General features: G+C 42.5%; 2 protein-coding genes across 5 annotated transcripts; both read left to right on the forward strand.

Moving 5' to 3' along the window:
* The first annotated feature begins 31 nt into the window (after positions 1-31).
* Positions 32-8048, forward strand: LOC105898192 (multidrug and toxin extrusion protein 1-like). Of its 2 annotated transcripts, XM_031573214.2 has the most exons (18): positions 32-407; positions 1201-1307; positions 1499-1600; positions 1869-1937; positions 2572-2720; positions 3107-3149; positions 3255-3299; positions 3415-3512; positions 3693-3790; positions 4685-4798; positions 4893-4960; positions 5499-5607; positions 5735-5810; positions 5902-5971; positions 6362-6494; positions 6610-6704; positions 6849-6935; positions 7164-8048. In XM_031573214.2, the coding sequence occupies exons 2-18, from the start codon at positions 1293-1295 to the stop codon at positions 7443-7445; spliced, it is 1653 nt and encodes a 550-aa protein (XP_031429074.1). In that variant the 5' UTR covers positions 32-407; positions 1201-1292; the 3' UTR covers positions 7446-8048. The 2 variants fall into 2 exon arrangements, with proteins under 2 accessions (XP_031429074.1, XP_031429073.1); XM_031573213.2 differs by having other exon boundaries at positions 32-1307.
* A 95-nt stretch (positions 8049-8143) lies between these two features.
* slc47a4 (solute carrier family 47 member 4) lies at positions 8144-17205 on the forward strand. Of its 3 annotated transcripts, none has more exons than XM_012825208.2 (18): positions 8144-9245; positions 9601-9851; positions 10471-10572; positions 10707-10775; positions 11217-11365; positions 11666-11708; positions 11805-11849; positions 11962-12059; positions 12480-12577; positions 12967-13080; positions 13182-13249; positions 13651-13759; positions 13863-13938; positions 14097-14166; positions 14543-14675; positions 14910-15004; positions 15093-15188; positions 16467-17205. In XM_012825208.2, the coding sequence occupies exons 2-18, from the start codon at positions 9705-9707 to the stop codon at positions 16767-16769; spliced, it is 1815 nt and encodes a 604-aa protein (XP_012680662.2). In that variant the 5' UTR covers positions 8144-9245; positions 9601-9704; the 3' UTR covers positions 16770-17205. The 3 variants fall into 3 exon arrangements, with proteins under 3 accessions (XP_012680662.2, XP_031429070.1, XP_031429072.1); XM_031573210.1 differs by having other exon boundaries at positions 8144-9156; XM_031573212.1 differs by having other exon boundaries at positions 8144-9048.
* Positions 17206-19607: the final 2402 nt, after the last annotated feature.

A 19607-nucleotide genomic window follows, 5' to 3' on the forward strand; every position in this document is an offset into this window, starting at 1 on the left:
GTGTGTGTGTTTGTTTATGGATGGTGTGAGGGACCGAGGCAGCCACCCCACATTTTGGGATGTGGGCGACTGGAGTTGGTGGTGCCGTCAGGAAGAAGGGTGCAGGAGATGGTGTTTTTTTTTTACAAAAATATCCTTCTTTATTTAAAAGAAACATTTGCCCACAAAAGAAAACAAACGCGGTCGAAGTGCTACATTAAACTACAGAACAGAATTCTCTATGCACATTCAAGTAGGCACAATTCTCTATATACATTCTAACTAGGCACAATTCTCTATGCACAATTCTAAGCACATTCTAACTAGGCGCAGTTCTCTATGAACATTAGGCACACAAACTAGGCACACAAACTAGGCACACAGTGTTCACACTTCTAAACACCGTTTTCCACTTCAACTCACAGCAGGTAAGTGTTTTTTTTCGCCCATGCCTTCTCAATGCTCTCCCTCTGTGGACAGTGAGCTCATCTCTTTGTGATTGAGAAGTTTGGGTCTGAGCTACAGATAGGGTTAGCACACGCTGTTCTTGTAAACATACGGAGATGGACTATCTAACTGTGGAAGAAGGAAATAGGACACATGCTACAGTACAGGGTGAAATATTCGAGTGTTAGTTGATTGGTTTGGTAATGTACTTGTCAAGTTATGATTGATTAGGAAGAAGTGCGCCAATGCGATGTCAGTTTTGGGACTTAAGAAACTTAGACTTCTCTGAACAAGTCGGAGACTGGCAACTCAGTGTCTCAGAGACTACTGAATCAGCTTTGTGAAGAGACTCTCTCCCTCTGTACGCACAGATGCAAGAATATAGCCTCTGATTGATTGCTCCCTGGAACTCCTTCTCTGTGATAGTAAAAACTGCTATCAGTGCTTTGGTTGTATGATTAGTTCAGAGAGGACAAAGTATTCCTTTGTTACGGAGGGCGGTCTCTGATCACCCATGAGCAGTATTGGTGGTGGAAGTGGATTATCAAAGTGTGTGTGTGTGCACGAGCTGAGCTGAGTGGCTGGGAAGAGAGCAACAAAGAAAGCTGAGCATTTTAAGGGTGACTTTACACAGCCTGCGTTTCTGTCACACTGTGTGTTTCACCATGCAAAGTGAGTACGGGCCAAAGCTCAAAAGTCAGAGGGGGCAGACTTGAGGCTTGAGAACAGCATTCATCGGTGAGCGCTTCAAACCTTAAGAAATGTTTTCCTCAGCGGAGGAGCCCAGTGCCAAGCTGTTCTGCTGCGGCCCTCTGAGGCGCTGGGTCCCTCTGGCCCTCAGGGAAGAGCTCTACCACATCCTGTGCATGACCGGACCCCTGGTAAGAGATGTGCTCCAGCACACGTGTGATGTGTAGAATATCTATGTGTATGGGTATCTTTACATTACAGTATTTCTTTACAATACAACTTAGAAGTAGATGTTTACAGTAATGAAATTATGTCTCACATTAGTGTATGTTTATAGATCTGTAGTTTTTTCACACTATTCCCATCTGATTTGTCCTGATAGCTTTCCTACCGCGTTCTGAATTTCCTGACTCCATTTGTTGTAACAATGTTTTGTGGTCGCCTTGGGAACACCGTGCTGGCGGGCTATGCCATGGCATCCGTGGTGAGTCTCCCTCACAGATGTTTCCCAGTGTCTTCAGTGTTCAGTTCTCATAGTTATAAGATGGAGGGTAAAGCAAATATGAAGTTTACCAATAATCATTTTGTTGTGAAAGAATGAGTTATCAACCACAATACCAAAATTGAGATTCGCTGTTGGGGTATACCTAATCTTACAGTCTATATCCTAAATATAGCCTTAACAAATTCAATGAACAGTTTTCTTAAATGTCATGTGTATAATATAATTCATTGGATTTTGTACTTTCCAGATTACAAGTGTAACCACTTTAGCAACCGGCGGAGGACTAATCCTAGCATGTAACACTTTAATATCTCAGGTATGGAACACATGTTTACCTGTCTTACAGTCATGTAACACTTTAATATCTCAGGTATGGAACACATGTTTACAGTCATGTAACACTTTAATATCTCAGGTATGGAACACATGTTTACCTGTCTTACAGTCATGTAACACTTTAATATCTCAGGTATGGAACACATGTTTACCTGTCTTACAGTCATGTAACACTTTAATATCTCAGGTATGGAACACATGTTTACCTGTCTTACAGTCATGACACAACACAATTCCACTGGGTCCCTTTGACTCATTTGTCTGCTATTTGTTTATGGCTGAACTGCACCATAAATGTTGAACCAGGTAAAAGCCTGTTTTCAGAGACTTTTGCCTGTGTGTTTGTGTCTATGTATGCTATGTACTGATATTGAGCTGTTTTCCTGTTCGTTTGCGTGGGTGTTTGTGTAATATGTTGTGTAATATGTAGTATTGTTTATGTGTATAACAATACTACTACTACTACTACTACTACTACGCTGAAAATATTATATATCGCTGTTACTACTACTACTAATACTTAAAAAAATATACAGCGATTCTCCAGAGCTTACAGACACTAATGAGTGCCCTCCTGCTGAGCTGAGTGCCTGTGTGCTTATTCCTCTGTTCAGACGTTTGGGGCGAAGAACCTGCTGCGTGTGGGGGTCATCCTGCAGAGGAGCGTCATCATCCTGCTGCTCTTCTGTCTGCCCTGCTGGGCACTGCTGCTCAACACCCAGGCCATCCTGCTGCTGCTGGGACAAGAGCCCGAGGTGGCCAGGTAACACACGCGGGACAAACTCTGGCTTATGAAACATGTTTGTGTGCTGTTTGCTGATGTAATGCTGTGTCTTAGTCGCTAAAACATCAAGCAGTTTCAGTTTCCCCAGCTGTGAAAACAGAAAGTGTGTTTGGAAATGGACATCTGTTTTTTAGGGCAAAAAACAGCCAGAGTTCATTCACTGTTCAAGTCGTTTCGAAGGATGTCCTTTAAAATGAAGTGTGTCGTATATAAAAGCTGTCAGTCGGATAGCCAGTTTTGCCATATTTGAGCCATATTTGAAACAGGAAAGCCTTTTAGCCTGTTATTAAAAAGGTCCAAATGGTTATTAGATTTGATTATAGTATGACTTCTTTCTCTAACATGTCCTATATGTTCTTCGATAGGATAGCGCAGATATATGTCATGGCATGTATACCTGCAGTTCCGGTAAGGTACAACACACATTTCTACGATGACTCAGAAATAATACTGGTGAAATTATGCAACAGTCACTTTTTATCTATCTTCCTTGTTTTTCCCCCCAAATGACAGGCAATCTTTTTACACCTCTTACTGGTGGCTTACCTACAGAATCAGGTATACTCCATGCTCAATGAAACTCACTATCAGTCATAAACCTCATTGCTATTTGTCTTTTGATGGAGCCCATGAATGTGTAAGATGTAAAAGGAGCTATTTCCTGTGGCTGTAGGGTGTGATCTTGCCCCAGATGTACATGAGTGCTGTGGGTGCTGTGGCTACCTTGCTGATTAACTATATCTGTGTCTCCTGGCTGGACCTCGGCGTTGTGTAAGTTCACTGCACACGCATATAACAAGCTACTCTTGTTAATGACAGTGTCACAATAGAAACTGTGTTTGAATACAAAGGACATGTTCTAGTTTTCATCTCTCTCTCTCTCTCTCTCTCTCTCTCTCTCTCTCTCTCTCTCTCTCTCTCTTTCTCTCTGTTTGTGTAAATATGTTTCAGAGGTTCTGCTGCAGCCAACTCAGTCTCCCAGATCATCAACTTTCCTCTTTTATTGGCTTACATAATGTGGAGGAAGCTGCATGTTAAAACCTGGGATGGTAATTTAAAAAGTTGGCACAGCACCACATCAGTGAATTCAGAATTCCGGTATTAGCTTCCGTCATTCACACCCTAATATCTTTCCTTCTCATTCTCTCAAATAAACACACTGATTCCTATCATTGACCAGTCAAGGATGTTGGCTTACTGTAAATTAATTCAGCAAAAGACATTTCTACAGGTTCCCCACAATTTTGGGATCGGAGGCAGTCAAATTAGGATCCTCAGTCAAATTAGAATGAACAAACACACAGTAGCATTTCACGGTTTAATTAGGTGGAGTGCAAACTCACGAGCATTTCTCATCTCATTTTCAACCCAAGGTGGGTGATCAGCCCGAAGCTTTATCATTAGCCTTCCTTTTCAAAACATGGCAGTTTTTTTAGCCTTAAGCCGCCTCCCACTGGTTTTTTCCCCCTCTCTTCAACAAGATTTGTCTTGACACTTTAAAGGTTGCTCTTCCGACAACAGCCGCTTTCCTGAGCAGGATGAAGCAGATTTGTTGCCAACTGTACTCTCCCTCCCAACAACTTCTTTATTCCATTTGCATTCCACAGGGCATCCCACCTGACATAATCTAGACAAGGCCCAGCTGGGATTTATAGCTTAGATCACTCCTGTGAGACGGAAATATGCATCAGCGTTGAGCCACCGACACCCGCGCATTCGTCTGCTAAAGCTGTTACCTTTCCTGTCGAGATTGAAACAGGGACCTGTCACCACAGAGATGTTTTATTCAGGAGCGACACCATAGATCAACATGGGCTCCGACCGCATAATACTTTAAAGCAAATGCTGCAGATTCCTCAGATGTTACCTGGTGAACACACATCTGTCAGTTTAGTGCTTTTCTGTTTTGTCAAGGCTGAAGGTTGCTGCTTCTCCCCTCCCAGGTTGGAGTAGAGAGAGCCTGCATGAGTGGGGGTCCTTCATGAAGCTGGCCATTCCCAGTGCCGCCATGTTTTGTTTAGAGTGGTGGGTTTATGAATTTGGAGGACTCTTTGCAGGTCAGTAACTCATGCCTGTTCAGACTTTAATCTCTCGTGTAAGCCGTGCTTGTGGTTTTGTCGTTTAATAAGACAGAGTTTTGTCCTTTCCTAGGTATGTTGAGTGAAGATGACTTGGCATCACAACACGTTGTCATGATGATAGCATTTCTAAATTACATGGTAGAGATCTATAATTTAAGAGTCATTTTCTTTCTTCTTTGATCATAGACTACATTCCAGTCATGACCACTCTTATTGAACTGCTATTTCATTTTAGAGCAGGAACAACATATTTGTGACAGAATTATGTGTCAAATTAGAGTCAATCTTTTGATAATGGTGATATATTTGTGAGGATTCTAGACTTTGTTGTGGTTTGTGTGCAATGTACTTTGTAGCAGAATGCTTTAGGCTTTGATTTGTGTGTAACATTTGCCAGGGAATTCAATGAAGAAGAACCCTCGTAAATGTCTGTGAGGGGACAGTTCATTGTGGATTGTTTCTCTTATGAGAAGTCTCACTTAGTCAAGTGTTAAATCCTCCCAGCTTGAAAATTAAACAATATTTTGAATGTGTCAAACATTAGATTAGATTTTCACAATGTCAACATGACAAAACAAATTACAAATTTAACAGCATTTACTTGAGAACTATGTTCTTAGAATCTCTCTGTGACTCCAGGGTTCCCGGTACTTAAGGGCTTTGTTCTCTTGTTTAGGTTCCTCTGAGCATCCAAGGGGCCACATGTGTTCGTGTGGGCAATGCACTGGGTGCAGGAGACACTGCAGGGGCTATCAGAACTGGCAGGGTGTGTCTTGCCCTTGCAGGTCAGCCCCCTTGCTTCTGATTAGCCTTCATCAATGAAGCTGTTACACTCTGCTGTGCCATACTCCATACGGTTCCATACTGTTCCATACTGTTCCGCTGACTATTCCCTCTGTGTCTCATCAACAGCCGTGTTAGCAGTTTTTCAGGGTGTTATCCTGGCCTCTACAAAGTCAGTCATTGGCTTTATTTTCACTTCTGATGAGTATGTTGCCATTTATAATTCGTGTTGAAATTGTTCTGTCACTGTCATTTCAAATATAAAAAAACTCAGCTGTGCTTTTAACTTTTTGCAGAAAAATTGCAGAGCGGGTCTCTGGAATTTCCACTGTTTACTGTGTCTCGCAGTTTTTCGATGGCCTTGTGGTGAGTGATGCTCCTGAATTATTATTATTCATGTGAAAGACTGAAGCCTTAGGCCCAAAACTCTCCAAAACTTGTGAAACCTTGTAATAGAGTGACATATCGCTGTAGAATCAGACTGAGTGCTGCTGGAATATTTGATTCTATTTGATACGTTTGCTGAATGTTATTAAGAAATGATATGATATAAGTCCATCCTCTCCATCCTTACGCAGCTCTTCATTTGTCAGACTTGGGTGATACAACCTAAATATTGTATACCAAAATTAGCATTTCTAACCACTGAGAACAACTGAGTAGAGAAATGAGTGCAGTGTCCATGTACGTGCCCTGTGTACCCAGGTATTGGTATGTGTGAGTAGCTAATCTGTTTATCTGGCTACCTCTCCCCAGTGTGTGAGCATGGGTATTCTCCTGGGTGCAGGCCGGCAGAGGATAGCTGCCGTTGCTAATCTCTTTGGCTACTACTGCATTGGACTTCCTGTTGGCATTGCACTGATGTTTTCTGCAGGACTACGAGTGACAGGTTTGATCCCTCTCTCTCTCTGGCAATGATCACCCCAGAAATGTTCTTGTGAGTTACTAGTAGACAGATTAACAGAACAGTATCATACCTGTCTCTCTCTCTTTAAACTCCACAGGCTTTTGGCTTGGTCTGTTGATCAGTGTCTGTGTTCAGACGACATTTTTCCTCACCACCATCTCCAAAATGAACTGGAAGATTATAACCAAAGAGGTATAAAGGTCTCTCACTGTCTCTCACTGTCCCTAGCATTCCATGTCAGACAAGGGAAAACGTTACAAACTGACAGACTTTGGCAGCTGATTGGGTGCATGTGTAATCCACCAGTTCACTGTGGCTGATTTGTTGACATTGCAGGCAGTTGCACGTGCAGGAGTTAATGTCTGCAAGACCCTTGTGCCTGAACCTGATCCTGAACAGATTACTCTGGAGAGCAACAGAGTGGTGGGTGTTTATCTCTGATGTAACCCCTCCATGAGCTATACAACAATGAATACTACACATCACAACACATCACAAACTTATTTTCAGTCATGTTTTATTAGAACACATGGCATATTTTTAAGAAATATTTGTTATACTGTGTTCAGTAAATACATCTCTTCTATTTCATAATGAGACGCTGTTTAAAAACACATGAACACAAACACCTTGTATATTTCCTTGAGTCAGGCAGAGAACGGCCATGGGTCTTTGGTCCATCAGGGGCAGGAAGGGCTGAGAGCTCAGAGTAGTGAGGGGCAGCAGCCTGCAGCTCTGCTCTCCTCCTCTCAGCTCCTCCTCAGGAGAGGCTTCACCGCACTGGCCACCCTCCTCATCCTCGCTGTGGGAGTCACAGTCCACCTCCTCCTGCCTCTACCGGAGTCGTCCTGGGCCTCAAGAACCAACGTCACCATAGAGGCTGGAAACTGGACCACTGCCACTCCACTGGAACAAACTACACTAGCGATGTAAACCAAAGGGACTGGGTCAAAAAACTCTAAATGTACAGTACATACATACAGTATGCCTGTGCCTGTGTCTGACCTTCTGAGCTTCATCCGTAACACATTAACTTTTTCTCATGACTTGTCCACACTTTGCTTCTATGAATGAGAAAAAAGCTCAGTATGTATGCATAAAGAACATGAATGGGACACGTGAATGTTCCCGCTTTTTGTTTTTCTTTGTTCAAAATAAAAAATATTATTCTGAGGGTGAGAACTTTGTTGGGGAGGGGGCATGTGGTGACCCCTGATGACACAGGTGAATATGGAACCTACTTTAATCATTTGATTTGCTCAAGAGGGGAAGTGGAACAGGGTGTTGTTTTGTTGACCTAAGATAGTCTTGTAAAAAGTAAGCACAATTAACTGTGCTGTTAGTACATTAGAAATATGCAATAATAAACCAATGTATTTCTTTATATATTTCACTGAAATATACTTATAATACACTTCTATACATATTAAAGAGGAGCCATTTTTAACTAGTTGTATTTAAATGTACCAGCAATATATTGATTCAACAGTACGTTTAAATTATGCTTTAACTGTATTAAAGTTCACTCTTATATGACATGTTTGGTTTGACTTAAATGCAGTTCAAAGTTTCACCCAGATTCAAATGAAATCCCATTGTCCCAGCAGGGACACATGCTGTTATGTCATTTTGTTGCAGTGTGAAATGTGAAAATGGGGATATCTAGCTTTCTGTCAGAAAGAAAAAGAAAATGTCAGAGATTGATATCTACTGCCACATAAAATCTCAGCTAGTTTCATGTGAATTTGCAACAAAAATACAATTTGTCAGTTGTAACCTTTAAGTGTGTACTGTACTATGAACTTCAGTGTGAAGGCCTTTCAAGATATTTGGGCAGACATCATAAGATTTTTTCTTTAGAGAAATGCCACACTGTTAACCTGTTATTTGGTCTGTGTATCTGTCAGCCCCTATTAGGGTTTAGATAATCATTTCACACAACCCCTGTTTCTATTAGTATGGCTAACAGGTTTCAAAGAAAACAATCCCACCCCTCACCTACTTCTTAAAGTCCAGCTTAATACTTGATGCCTACTATTCAGCGATGGTGTACTCAGTAATCCCAACAAACATACTGTACATTGTTCTGAGGTGAGTGGTTTAAGTGGACCTTAAGTGTTTGTTATTCGTGCATTCAGTCCTACTGAGAGTGTTTAATACTGCTCGGTCATGGATTGAAGCGTCCTGCTAATGGTGGAAGACAAGATAGGTGATAAAGTGATTCTACGCACATATCTAACTAAATGAAAGGAAAGTAGATTAACCTGTGAGGCACTAAGTGAGGGTCAGCTGTAGGATCCTTTCACAGCTTGCAATTAAGTGTTTACATTAACACAAGTGCAAAGTCACTCCCTCTGTTCGCGCTGATCTGTCTGTGATGGTGAGGAGTTAAGTCACAGACACGTGCATGAAGAAATCTCCTGTTTGTGGTAAGGTTCAGGCAGCCGGTGCAAAGGTTAGCTTGGAGCTGCTGCATAACTGACGCAGCTGCTGGTCTGATAGGAACATTGTGAAATCTTTGGAGTGGCGCACAAAGGTAAACATTCATTTGCCAGGGTTAATTTAGGGTTGTGTTCCTGTGACAGAGCACGGTGAGGTGAAGGGGTGTGATGTATAGGCATTACATTGTGTCTGTATTTGAGAAGTAAGTTTTAAAATTCAGCTTTTTCTTTCAGTTTCCAGGCTTTTGTGTTTGTTCGGCTCACAGTACTACTTTTTGAATCGTATAATACGGTACGTTAGCAGCTGCAGAGATTTTTTAATAAAAGTGTTCAAATATGTGCCCTTGAGTATCACTCCTTGCTTCTTTCTAGTAAATTACTAACGTAAGTACTACCAGGAATATTTGAGATAAAACTAAGGGTTTTGTTTGGAGAGTTGAACTGTTTTTAATTAAAAAATAATTGATTTGAGCAAATAAAACAAGAAACATTCTTTGCACCACTTTTGTCTGCGGTGTTGATGAGATAGATCTCTGTTGACCTGTTGAGCTTATCATACTGGAAATCCTATCATACATACAGTACCACTTGCTCTTCCCCCTGAGATTGAATCAAGACTTCCTGTGCTCAACTCCTCCTTCAATCAGTGAACCTTTAAGAGAGCGTAAACCCTCTCACCCCTGAGGTGGCTGAAGGACGGCACCAGTAGTGGCACCCCCAGACCTCCTGAGAGGTTTAGGCTGAGGAGACCATGACTGTGACCGGAGGCAAGGCTGCGGGGCCCTCCTCAGCAGAGGAGCCCAGTGCCAAGCTGTTCTGCTGCGGCCCTCTGAGGCGCTGGGTCCCTCTGGCACTCAGGGAAGAGCTCTACCACATCCTGTGCATGACCGGACCCCTGGTAAGAGATGGTGCTCCAGCACTTGTGTGATGTGTAGAATATCTATGTGTATGATTCTCTGTGTTGATGTGGGCTATATGACTTAGATTACACAAGCAGTCAAAGTAGGAATTTGTCTGGTTTTCATTACAAGCCATGGAATATCTCAAAACAAAAACGCCATTGGAAAGTCATCTCTAAACTTTACTGCTTTGAATTGATCTGCTAAATTAAAAACTACAAAAGGCACAAATATTAAACATGTAAGTTCTGCTCTTTCTCCAAAGTGTATTTTTCCCTCTAATGTATTGGGCTCTGTATTATAGAGACACTGTGGTCACCAGCTGGACACACAAACTGCTTCATGCAATGGACGCCCAGCGTGTGCCCAGCGTGTGCCTAGTGTGTGCCCAGCGTGTGCCCAGTGTGTGCCCAGCGTGTGCCCAGTGTGTCCCATCCTGCTTGGTTCCTAAAAGATACTGCAGTGTAACCCCCAGTAACCTGCTGAGTCTCCACATCCTCTCCAAACAAGCCCACATAACAACATAAGACTCGCACTGAAGCTGGGCTTTCTGTGATGATTCCATTTCTGTCTTTCAGTGTGTGATAACCCCTTCTTCTCCCCTTAATGCCCTCACAGCTTACATGTCGCATTCTAAATTACCTCCTGCCCTTCGTCGTGACGATCTTCTGTGGTCGCCTGGGGAACAGTGCTCTGGCAGGTTATGCCATGGCCTGCGCTGTAAGCCTGTCCTTGTACTTTTCATTACATGCTCCGTCAGTACAGATGGATTTTTATAACCTACAGCAGAAGCCATTCACACGACTTCTATTGTCCATGTTCTCAGCAGTGACAGCCTGCTTATTGTTCTCCAGGTTATAAATGTGTCAAGTGCAGCAACGGGACTTGGATTGAGCCTGGCCTGTGACACGCTCATCGCTCAGGTAGGCTTTGGCTTGATGTTTAGTAAACATGATTTCCAGATGACTGTAACCTGGGGTTGATCTAAGAGAAATGGCAGTAGCCTTAAAGAAGATCACCTTCTGTAATTATCCCCCTGTCATGGCAAATGAAAGCTATTTCAGATGACATGCTGAAGGTGGTGTTTTCAGACTAGAACATTCTCCTCTATCTTCTATTGTGTGCCACCATGACATGGCGGGATGAAATTAGGGTGTGATGATGCTAAGGCTCTGTGCGGATGAGCACGTGTGTGTGTGTGTGTGTGTGTGTGTGTGTGTGTGTGTGTGTGTCTCTGTCTGTCTGTCTGTCTGTCTGTCTGTCTGTCTGTCTGTCTGTCTGTCTGTCTGTCTGTCTGTCTGTCTGTCTGTGTGCGAGTGCCCTCCTGCTGAGCTGAGTGCCTGTGTGCTTTTTCCTCTGTTCAGACATTTGGGGCGAAGAACCTGCTGCGTGTGGGGGTGATCCTGCAGAGGGGCATCATCATCCTGCTGCTCTTCTGTCTGCCCTGCTGGGCACTGCTGCTCAACACCCAGGCCATCCTGCTGCTGCTGGGACAAGAGCCCGAGGTGGCCAGGTAACACACGCTGGACAAACTCTGGCTTTGGAAGCTTGGAACCACAGACTTATGTTTATACTTTCATCACAACACTCACTCCAGTGAAATCAAATATGAAGACATATACACTTTTCATTGAAGGCATTTATGAAAATATTATTAATAAACGTGAAAATGTAATTATGAAAACACATTAAAAATACTCTATCGCTATATTACACCACGGAGATGTTTTTGATGTTGTTTTCAGAGTACTTAAATTAATTGAGGCTTTACTCTGCTAAGAACCTGTGATACATAACCTTTTTTCTCTTGCAGAATTGCAGAACTGTATGTGTTTGCATATCTGCCTGCCATACCGGTAAGTCAACCAGAACAATGTATCAAACCACATTTTACGCCAACATCACAATGCCATTTACTTTTTCATTACAATGTCTTAATCTCCAACTCGTAGGCTTTGTTTGTGCATCAGTTACTGATGTCCTATCTACAAAACCAGGTATGCTATCTGTTTTTTATGTCATGTATCATCCCAAAGACTTTCATTCATTCATTGTATTATAAATGCACAGCATGATTGTTTTATTGTCATGTGTTTTGTCTCTATGCAGGGGGTTTTCCTTCCACAGGTGTTGTCAGCCATGTTGGCCAACATTGCCAATGTGTTAACCAACTACACTCTGGTGTCCTGGTTGGACCTTGGAATCGTGTAAGTTATCCTGTAGCTCAAACAGTAGCTTAAAGGTACTGTGTAGGTTTTAGCGGCATCTAATAGTTATTTTATGTTTTTTATATTATGTTTTCATTACCTGTAACTATGAATTGTTGTGTTTTGGTTAGCTTAGAATGAGCCTGTATCTACATAAGGATCGGCTCGAGATAGGGCTTTTGGCATTGTTATGGCATTTGACGGCCACCGTAAGTACTCACACGCTTATAAAGGGAAAGTTATTCCGCTGATTGCACCACTAAATGCCACTAAAAACTACACACTGTACCTTTAATGAAAGGTTGGAAATTTATATTATAAAAATGAAGTACAATAACATTTAAGAAATGAAAAGAAAGAACAGAAATGACTAAATTAAATAGTAAAATAATAATAATTATGACCCAATCCTTGCTCTAGAGGGTCTGCAGCAGCCAACTCCCTATGCATAATCTACAACGTGCTGTTCCTGTTCCTCTACATCTACTGGAAAAGGCTGCATGCGATCACATGGGGAGGTAAGAGAGCTGTCTGACAGTGTCTGTCTTTTAAAAAGCCAACTGCTTCGCCTTACAAACATTTCCACATGAATAGGAAGTACACCGGGATATCTCCATAATGCTGTGGGGTACCTCAAAGCTGAGAACTCCAATCATCCTCTGTGTGTGTGTAATTGCCAAGTGGACAAATACAGAAGCACAACCATAAGCCACCAACCAGGTTGCCTTTCCGTCATTCCCCTGGGGTGCACATCTTAGTATGCATCACTCTACTGAGTAGTCAGATCAAACAAGGACAGAAAGGTAGTGTACCAGATTACCATGCAGCCATGTGACCTTGGAGGGATTCAGCTGCGTCTCCAACGGTAGTCAGTGTGAGCCTTGTCTTGTCTCGTCTCGTCTCCCAGGCTGGAGCATTGACTCCCTGCAGGAGTGGGGTTCCTTCATGAGGCTGGCCCTCCCCAGCGCCTGCTTGTGCTGCTTCGAGTGGTGGATCTACGAGATTGGAGGATTCTTAGCAGGTCTTGCTTTTCAAAATACAAAGGCTCACACATCATTGCTGTAATTGAAGCCCATATAGACAGCTCAGCATACTAACTTCCTCTTTGTTATTCATTGCCAGGTATGCTGAGTGAGGAGGACCTTGCAGCCCAACATGTGGTCATAATGCTGTCTTACATCAACTACATGGTAGAACCTGATCATTAAGTAAACAGTACATTAGCCATTCACAAACCTCTCACGATTGGATTTTTCCTGACTAGTCAGACATTGATGGATGCTGTGCGAAAGCATAACCAAAAGGAAAATTAGTTAGGTGGACTCCCATGAAGATTAACCCTGGGTGTACTATGAAGCTCTTTTGTAATAGAGGTTGACAGCTTTATACAATGCCAGCCTGGAGCAATTCAGCATTTAGAGGTGATTTTGATAGCGACGTGAAATGACACATCATTTAGGAATCACAGTGATGATGAACTTAAGTTAAAGATTCTTTAAAAAAAAAACGCTCCAAGCATTCTTAGTATTACAATATATTTAAATAATTTATGGAATTGCGCAGTACTTACCTTATTCATGTGGTTGTCAAGATTCCTTTAGGGGCCCAAGGTGTTGCCTGCGTCCGTGTGGGAAATGCACTGGGTGCCGGAGACACTGCAGGGGCCATCTTAACCAGCAAAGTGATTTTGATCCTTGCAGGTAAACAAAATTGCACATTCAGACCCCTTCCTGTGTTTTTGGCCTTGATGGTTACGTGATGCTTCCAATGATCTTGACTGCCTCTCCCTGCTTGACTCCACAGCTGTGTTGGCAGTTTTTCAAGGTCTTGTCCTGGGCGGCACAAAAAATGTAATTGCATACATTTTTACTTCTGATGAGTAAGTTGACTGGATTAATGAATCAGAATCAGAATCAGACTTCTTTTTATCGGCCAAGTATATTTACACATACAGGAAATTAACTTGGTGTATGACTGAAATGAACTTGGTGTATGATTTTGGCGTATCATAGCTGACAATGAGTCCTTCATTTCCAGGAACATTGCAGCGCTGGTTGCAAGACTTTTAGATGTCTACTGTGTTCTTCAGTTCTTTAACGGAATCATGGTAAATAGGACACATTTATTTTTAGAGTGTGTGAACATGTGTGTTTGTTTGTGTGTGTATGTACGTGTATGTATGTGTGTGTGTGTGTGTGTGTATGTACGTGTATGTATGTGTGTGTGTGTGTGTGTGTGTGTGTGTGTGTGTGTGTGTGTATGTGTGTGTGTGTGTGTGTGTGTCTGTCTGTCTGTCTGTCTGTCTGTGTCTGTTTGTGTCTGTGTCTGTGTCTGTGTCTGTGTCTGTGTGTGTGTGTGTGTGTGTGTGTGTGTGTGTGTGTGTGTGTGTGTGTGTGTGTGTGTGTGTGTGTGTGTGTGTGTGTGTGTGTGTGTGTGTGTGTGTGTGTGCAATAACAGTAAGTAAGATTTTCCTTATTTTTCAGTGTGTCAGCATGGGTATTCTTCTCGGATTAGGACAGCAGAGAATAGCAGCTATAGCTTTTTCAGTTGGATACTACTGCTTTGGGCTTCCACTACTCATAGCCTTGGTGTTTGCAGCTCAGCTGGATATTATTGGTAAGATAAAAGATTATATTCTGAAAGGTTTCCAAACCAATCCACAGGAGGTGATGAAAAGTACATTTGATCAGCATCCACATATCCTGTGGCCCTATAGTCTTTGTCCCTACATTGTTTTGAGAGCTACTACAACTTTGGTACTTCAAAGAGGATACGATTTGTATTAAAAGGATGTTTGATTTGATTTCTCCAGCCATTTAACATGTTTGTGCCACTGTTTCATTTACAAAGGCTTTTGGCTTGGTCTCCTCATCTCAACCGTGTTCCTGGCAGTCTTCTTCATCGTAGTCATCTTCAAGCTGGACTGGAAGAAAATGACCAAAGAGGTGAGAAGGTCATTCAGTGTGCTTGATTTTCTTTCACAGTCAAATCTGGTGAGCTTCATCAGTCAAGAACATGTGCTTTGATTGACAGGCCGTCACTCGAGCAGGCAAAGAGGTCTGTGGGGATTTGATGACATCACTATCAGAGCCTGAACCGGATCTTCTGATGTCAGGAGGCAAAGGCATGGTAAGCATCTCCAAAGGCCTTGGAGTTTCTGAAGCATCACACCTCCATTCATCAGTTATACGTACTGTTGATGCATACTGCTGAAACGTAGTCATTTCAGTATCTAGTCAGGTGACATCTATTTCAGTATCCAATCACGCTTCAGCTCAGAAGTGTAGAGTGACCATGCGAGATCAGGCCATGCAGCCCACCTCTTCTTCAGGATGGTGATGATGATGATGATGATGATCAAGGGCAAGCTGGTCTAGGTGGTGAATGGTGATGATGATGATGGTGATGATGATGATGATGATGATCAAGGGCAAGCTGGTCTAGGTGGTGAATGATGATGATGATGATGATGATGATGATGATGATGATGATCAAGGGCAAGCTGGTCTAGGTGGTGAATGGTGATGATGATGATGATGATGATGATGATGATGATGATCAAGGGCAAGCTGGTCTGGGTGGTGAATGGTGATGATGATGATGATGATGATGATGATGATGATGATGATGATCAAGGGCAAGCTGGTCTAGGTGGTGAATGGTGTGAAGAACAAAGCAAACAACGTGGAGTCCCGTGAAAATAGTGCAGATTTATTTACAGTGAACACAATTAGTGAAACCCTGGCAAATAACAAATAAAAAAAAGAAAAAAGAAATGATCCAAATAGTTAATCCAACTGTAACCAGCAAAACCAATGCCCTCCTCACTCTCTGCTTTCTCGCTTTAAATAAAGGCAAGTCATTATTTAAATTGGTAGAATGGAGAGCTACCCATCCCATATTGTGTCAAATACATTTAGTTATTAATATACATTAAAGTATATGGTCAGCATACATTTTTTCTTATTAATTACATATAAGCATTATTATATCACCTTGATAGAGCAATCATAACGTTCCAGCATAATGTCCCATTTCCAAACCGAGCATAATTATCCCCACACTAGTCACTCACTGACCCCCGCCATCCCACTTCAGGGAGTAAACGAGCCCCTTCTATGGGGAACACTATTCTTGGGGGGCCGAACTGTTCTACTTTTATAGAGCTGAATCTACAGGTACCTCACCAGCCCCTGAGACGTGTGAGTAACTGAAGGTTCTGTGAGTTTCGATAGTGGTGGTGAATGATGAATGAAATGAAGACTGGTTGATGTGTGCAGGGGGAAAGTAAGTCAGTGTCATTTCAGTGAAAAGGGAAGGGGCTGCCTTTTCACCAACCACATGGATGATGTTTATAATTCTTATATATTATTTTACTGATTTCTGATTTTTGGTGTTCATCCCCAGGTTCAGGCAGAGAACGGCCATGGGTCTTTGGTCCATCAGGGGCAGGAAGGGCTGAGAGCTCAGAGCAGTGAGAGGCAGCAGCCTGCAGCTCTGCTCTCCTCCTCTCAGCTCCTCCTCAGGAGAGGCCTCACCGCACTGGCCACCCTCCTCATCCTCGCTGTGGGAGTCACAGTCCACCTCCTCCTGCCTCTACCGGAGTCGTCCTGGGCCTCAAGAACCAACGTCACCATAGAGGCTGGAAACTGGACCACTGCCACTCCACTGGAACAAACTACACTAGCTTTTCTAACGAAAAACCTTTAGCCATGGCATGACATAAATATAATATAATATAAATATATAATGTGCTTTCTTATATAGGTCATAAATCCACATGCAGACTGTGTCTGAATAGTTATCATGTTGCTAGTTCCATTTTAGCAACTACAGATATCAACTGCTGGGATGGTGAAGAGTTTTTTTTTTCTGAAGAGGTCAGCTTGTACAGTAACACAAATCTATAAAATGTTTTGTATATTGGTATTTGTATGATGGAATACACGATTGTTTATCGGCACGATCACATAATGGTGTACATATGGTTTAAATGATTAAAGTGAAACACAGGGATATATTCATTGTAGCTCAATACTGAGCTCAGCCCAACATATGATGCTTGGATTACTGATTTTCTCTATATTGACCCTCCTTTACTTTTAGTAGCTACACTTTTTACAATAAAAATGACTTTATAATAAAATTGACCTTTTTTGTGTTTCTGCATTTAACATAAAAGATAGGACCTAAGAATAGAGGGTTCATGAAAAGAGCACTCTTTGGCCATGGATGTACTGGTATTCTCATGATGGAAAAAATGCACAAAACTGTCTCTGGTGTCAGTCTCTGATGTAAGTACATTTCTGATGTATTTATGAGTGTTATTGATAGGCAGAGCCAACAGGGGGGGACCATAAGCCAATGTATGTGTTGTTTGTTGACCAAAGCACATGAGCAATGACTCATGCAGTAAAGATGGTGAGAGTGACACCTAGAGGCAGTCCTCGGCATAGCACCAGCTCCCTGTGTAGGATAATTGTCTCCCCACAGTCGTGACAGCCACACTGTCCACTGCCTCAAACAAGACATGTGCCACCCAGGCACCTCTGCTCTTTATTTCCCTGTACGGTGAGCAGACCTTGAAATAACTTAAGAGTAATTACTTTTTATCAAGGCACTGTTCATTATTTGGAGGTTCGAGGGGAATTAGGAAGAGATTAAGAAGATTATAAATGGCAGTGACTGCATCTATGTGCTCTGCAGGAGGACTAATTACTTTGCCCCAGTTAAACCCTCTTAGAAGCCCAAAGATGATTTTATCTTGAGATAATGATGATGAAAACAGAAAATGTTTAGGGATTTTCCTGGCATGAGTTTCAGTGCAGTTTATACAGGGCTTTGAGATACCTGAGCCTTGCTCAAACCACTCAAACGTTATCATTTTTCTTGGCTATACAATTAAATCCATGTGAGATTTCTGGCGTCTCTGAATGGGGTGTTACTTTAAATAATTTTCATAAATGCTACTGAACGTGTCTTACCCTGTGGGTAGTTTGTTTAAAGTTAGTCTTCACTTGCATGACACATGTGTTAGTTCCATAAATGGTTGACACCTAATTTATTTTGGTCTCAAACTAAAATATTAAAGAGGCATGCCACTCACTAATAATTTAGCATTTTAAGATGTTAGATTAATTTAGGCGGGTTGGCTGAAGTAGCTGTGATGTTATGCAACCCTAACTAGGACATTATGTTAATAATGATACTCAGCTGACAGAATTCACACTCACTCATCATCTGAGAGGATATAAGTGATTATATGGCGATACACATGGAGACTGAGACTACACGAAACACCTGTACCTTTCGTTGAATTAGTATGGAGGTTAGCATACAGTATTTTAGGCATGACACACTGGCATTCGATCAACCAATTTTACATCTCAATTCTAAGAAAAGTCATTTTGCTACAGATTGACTCAGTCTCAACCTGGAATCATTTTAGGCGTGAACCCACTACAAAACTACAACACAAAACTGTAACTATAACCCTTACTTGCACAGGCTATGGCTATCTGGGCAGAGCACTTGACTCTCTCAGTCTGCCCAGTCCCAAGGGCAGTGCCCACTCTCACAGTACCTGCCATGCTGAACCCAAGGGCAGTGCCCACTCTCACACTGCCTGCCATGCTGAACCCAAGGGCAGTGCCCACTCTCACACTGCCTGCCATGCTGAAGCCAAGGGGGAACTCAAAAAGAGCAGCACATTTGTTAAGCAAGACAAACTGTTTTTACATTTTACAGCACAACACATAAATTCTCTCAAATTACCATGTAGGCAACGTTTGCCAGCTCATGGACAATTGACTGGGTCCCACTTCATCTAACAGTCCTACCATGACAAGACAAATGTCAGAATTAGTATTCCAGTGGAAAGCTTTTAGAAAACTCAGACAGTCACATTCGCACAGCATAGACAGTGGGTTAATCTGAGGCTTCGGAGGAGAATGCATTGTCTTCAAATGGCCAGTGTTTGTTTTATGTTGTTGTGAATACATTCATTCAATGGAACTGCGTCAGTATTTGACCGGCCAGAAGTCTCAAAAGTCCACCATTCCATGCTGACTAGGATCATGCTGGGGATGGTCAGATGGATGAAGATGCCCCACTCCTGCAGGCACTCTTCAGAGCTACCTATCAGTGGACCCCCACTCCTGCAGGCTCTTTAGAGCTACCTATCAGTGGACCCCCACTCCTGCAGGCACTCTTTAGAGCTACCTATCAGTGGACCCCACTCCTGCAGGAACTCTTTAGACCTACCTATCAGTGGACCCCACTCCTGCAGGCACTCTTTAGAGCTACCTATCAGTGGACCCCACTCCTGCAGGCACTCTTTAGAGCTACCTATCAGTGGACCCCACTCCTGCAGGAACTCTTTAGACCTACCTATCAGTGGACCCCACTCTTGCAGGCACTCTTTAGAGCTACCTATCAGTGGACCCCACTCCTGCAGGCACTCTTTAGAGCTACCTATCAGTGGAACCAGAATGCATAACAGTCCTTAACACTGGTTCAGTGAATCATTCTCTGTTATAAATTAACGTG

Source organism: Clupea harengus, chromosome 9 (assembly GCF_900700415.2).
Source record: "Clupea harengus chromosome 9, Ch_v2.0.2, whole genome shotgun sequence".
Taxonomy (NCBI): domain Eukaryota; kingdom Metazoa; phylum Chordata; class Actinopteri; order Clupeiformes; family Clupeidae; genus Clupea; species Clupea harengus.

Excerpts from the sequence above, each read along its gene's own strand:
- slc47a4 (XM_012825208.2), top strand. The coding sequence starts at position 9,705 with ATGACTGTGACCGGAGGCAAGGCTGCGGGGCCCTCCTCAGCAGAGGAG. Across the intron at positions 10,573-10,706 it reads GTTATGCCATGGCCTGCGCT|GTTATAAATGTGTCAAGTGC; the intron begins GTAAGCCTGTCC and ends ATTGTTCTCCAG. Across the intron at positions 13,939-14,096 it reads TACATTTTTACTTCTGATGA|GAACATTGCAGCGCTGGTTG; the intron begins GTAAGTTGACTG and ends CTTCATTTCCAG.
- LOC105898192 (XM_031573213.2), top strand. The coding sequence starts at position 1,188 with ATGTTTTCCTCAGCGGAGGAGCCCAGTGCCAAGCTGTTCTGCTGCGGC. Across the intron at positions 1,938-2,571 it reads GTAACACTTTAATATCTCAG|ACGTTTGGGGCGAAGAACCT; the intron begins GTATGGAACACA and ends TCCTCTGTTCAG. Across the intron at positions 5,608-5,734 it reads GGTGTGTCTTGCCCTTGCAG|CCGTGTTAGCAGTTTTTCAG; the intron begins GTCAGCCCCCTT and ends TCTCATCAACAG.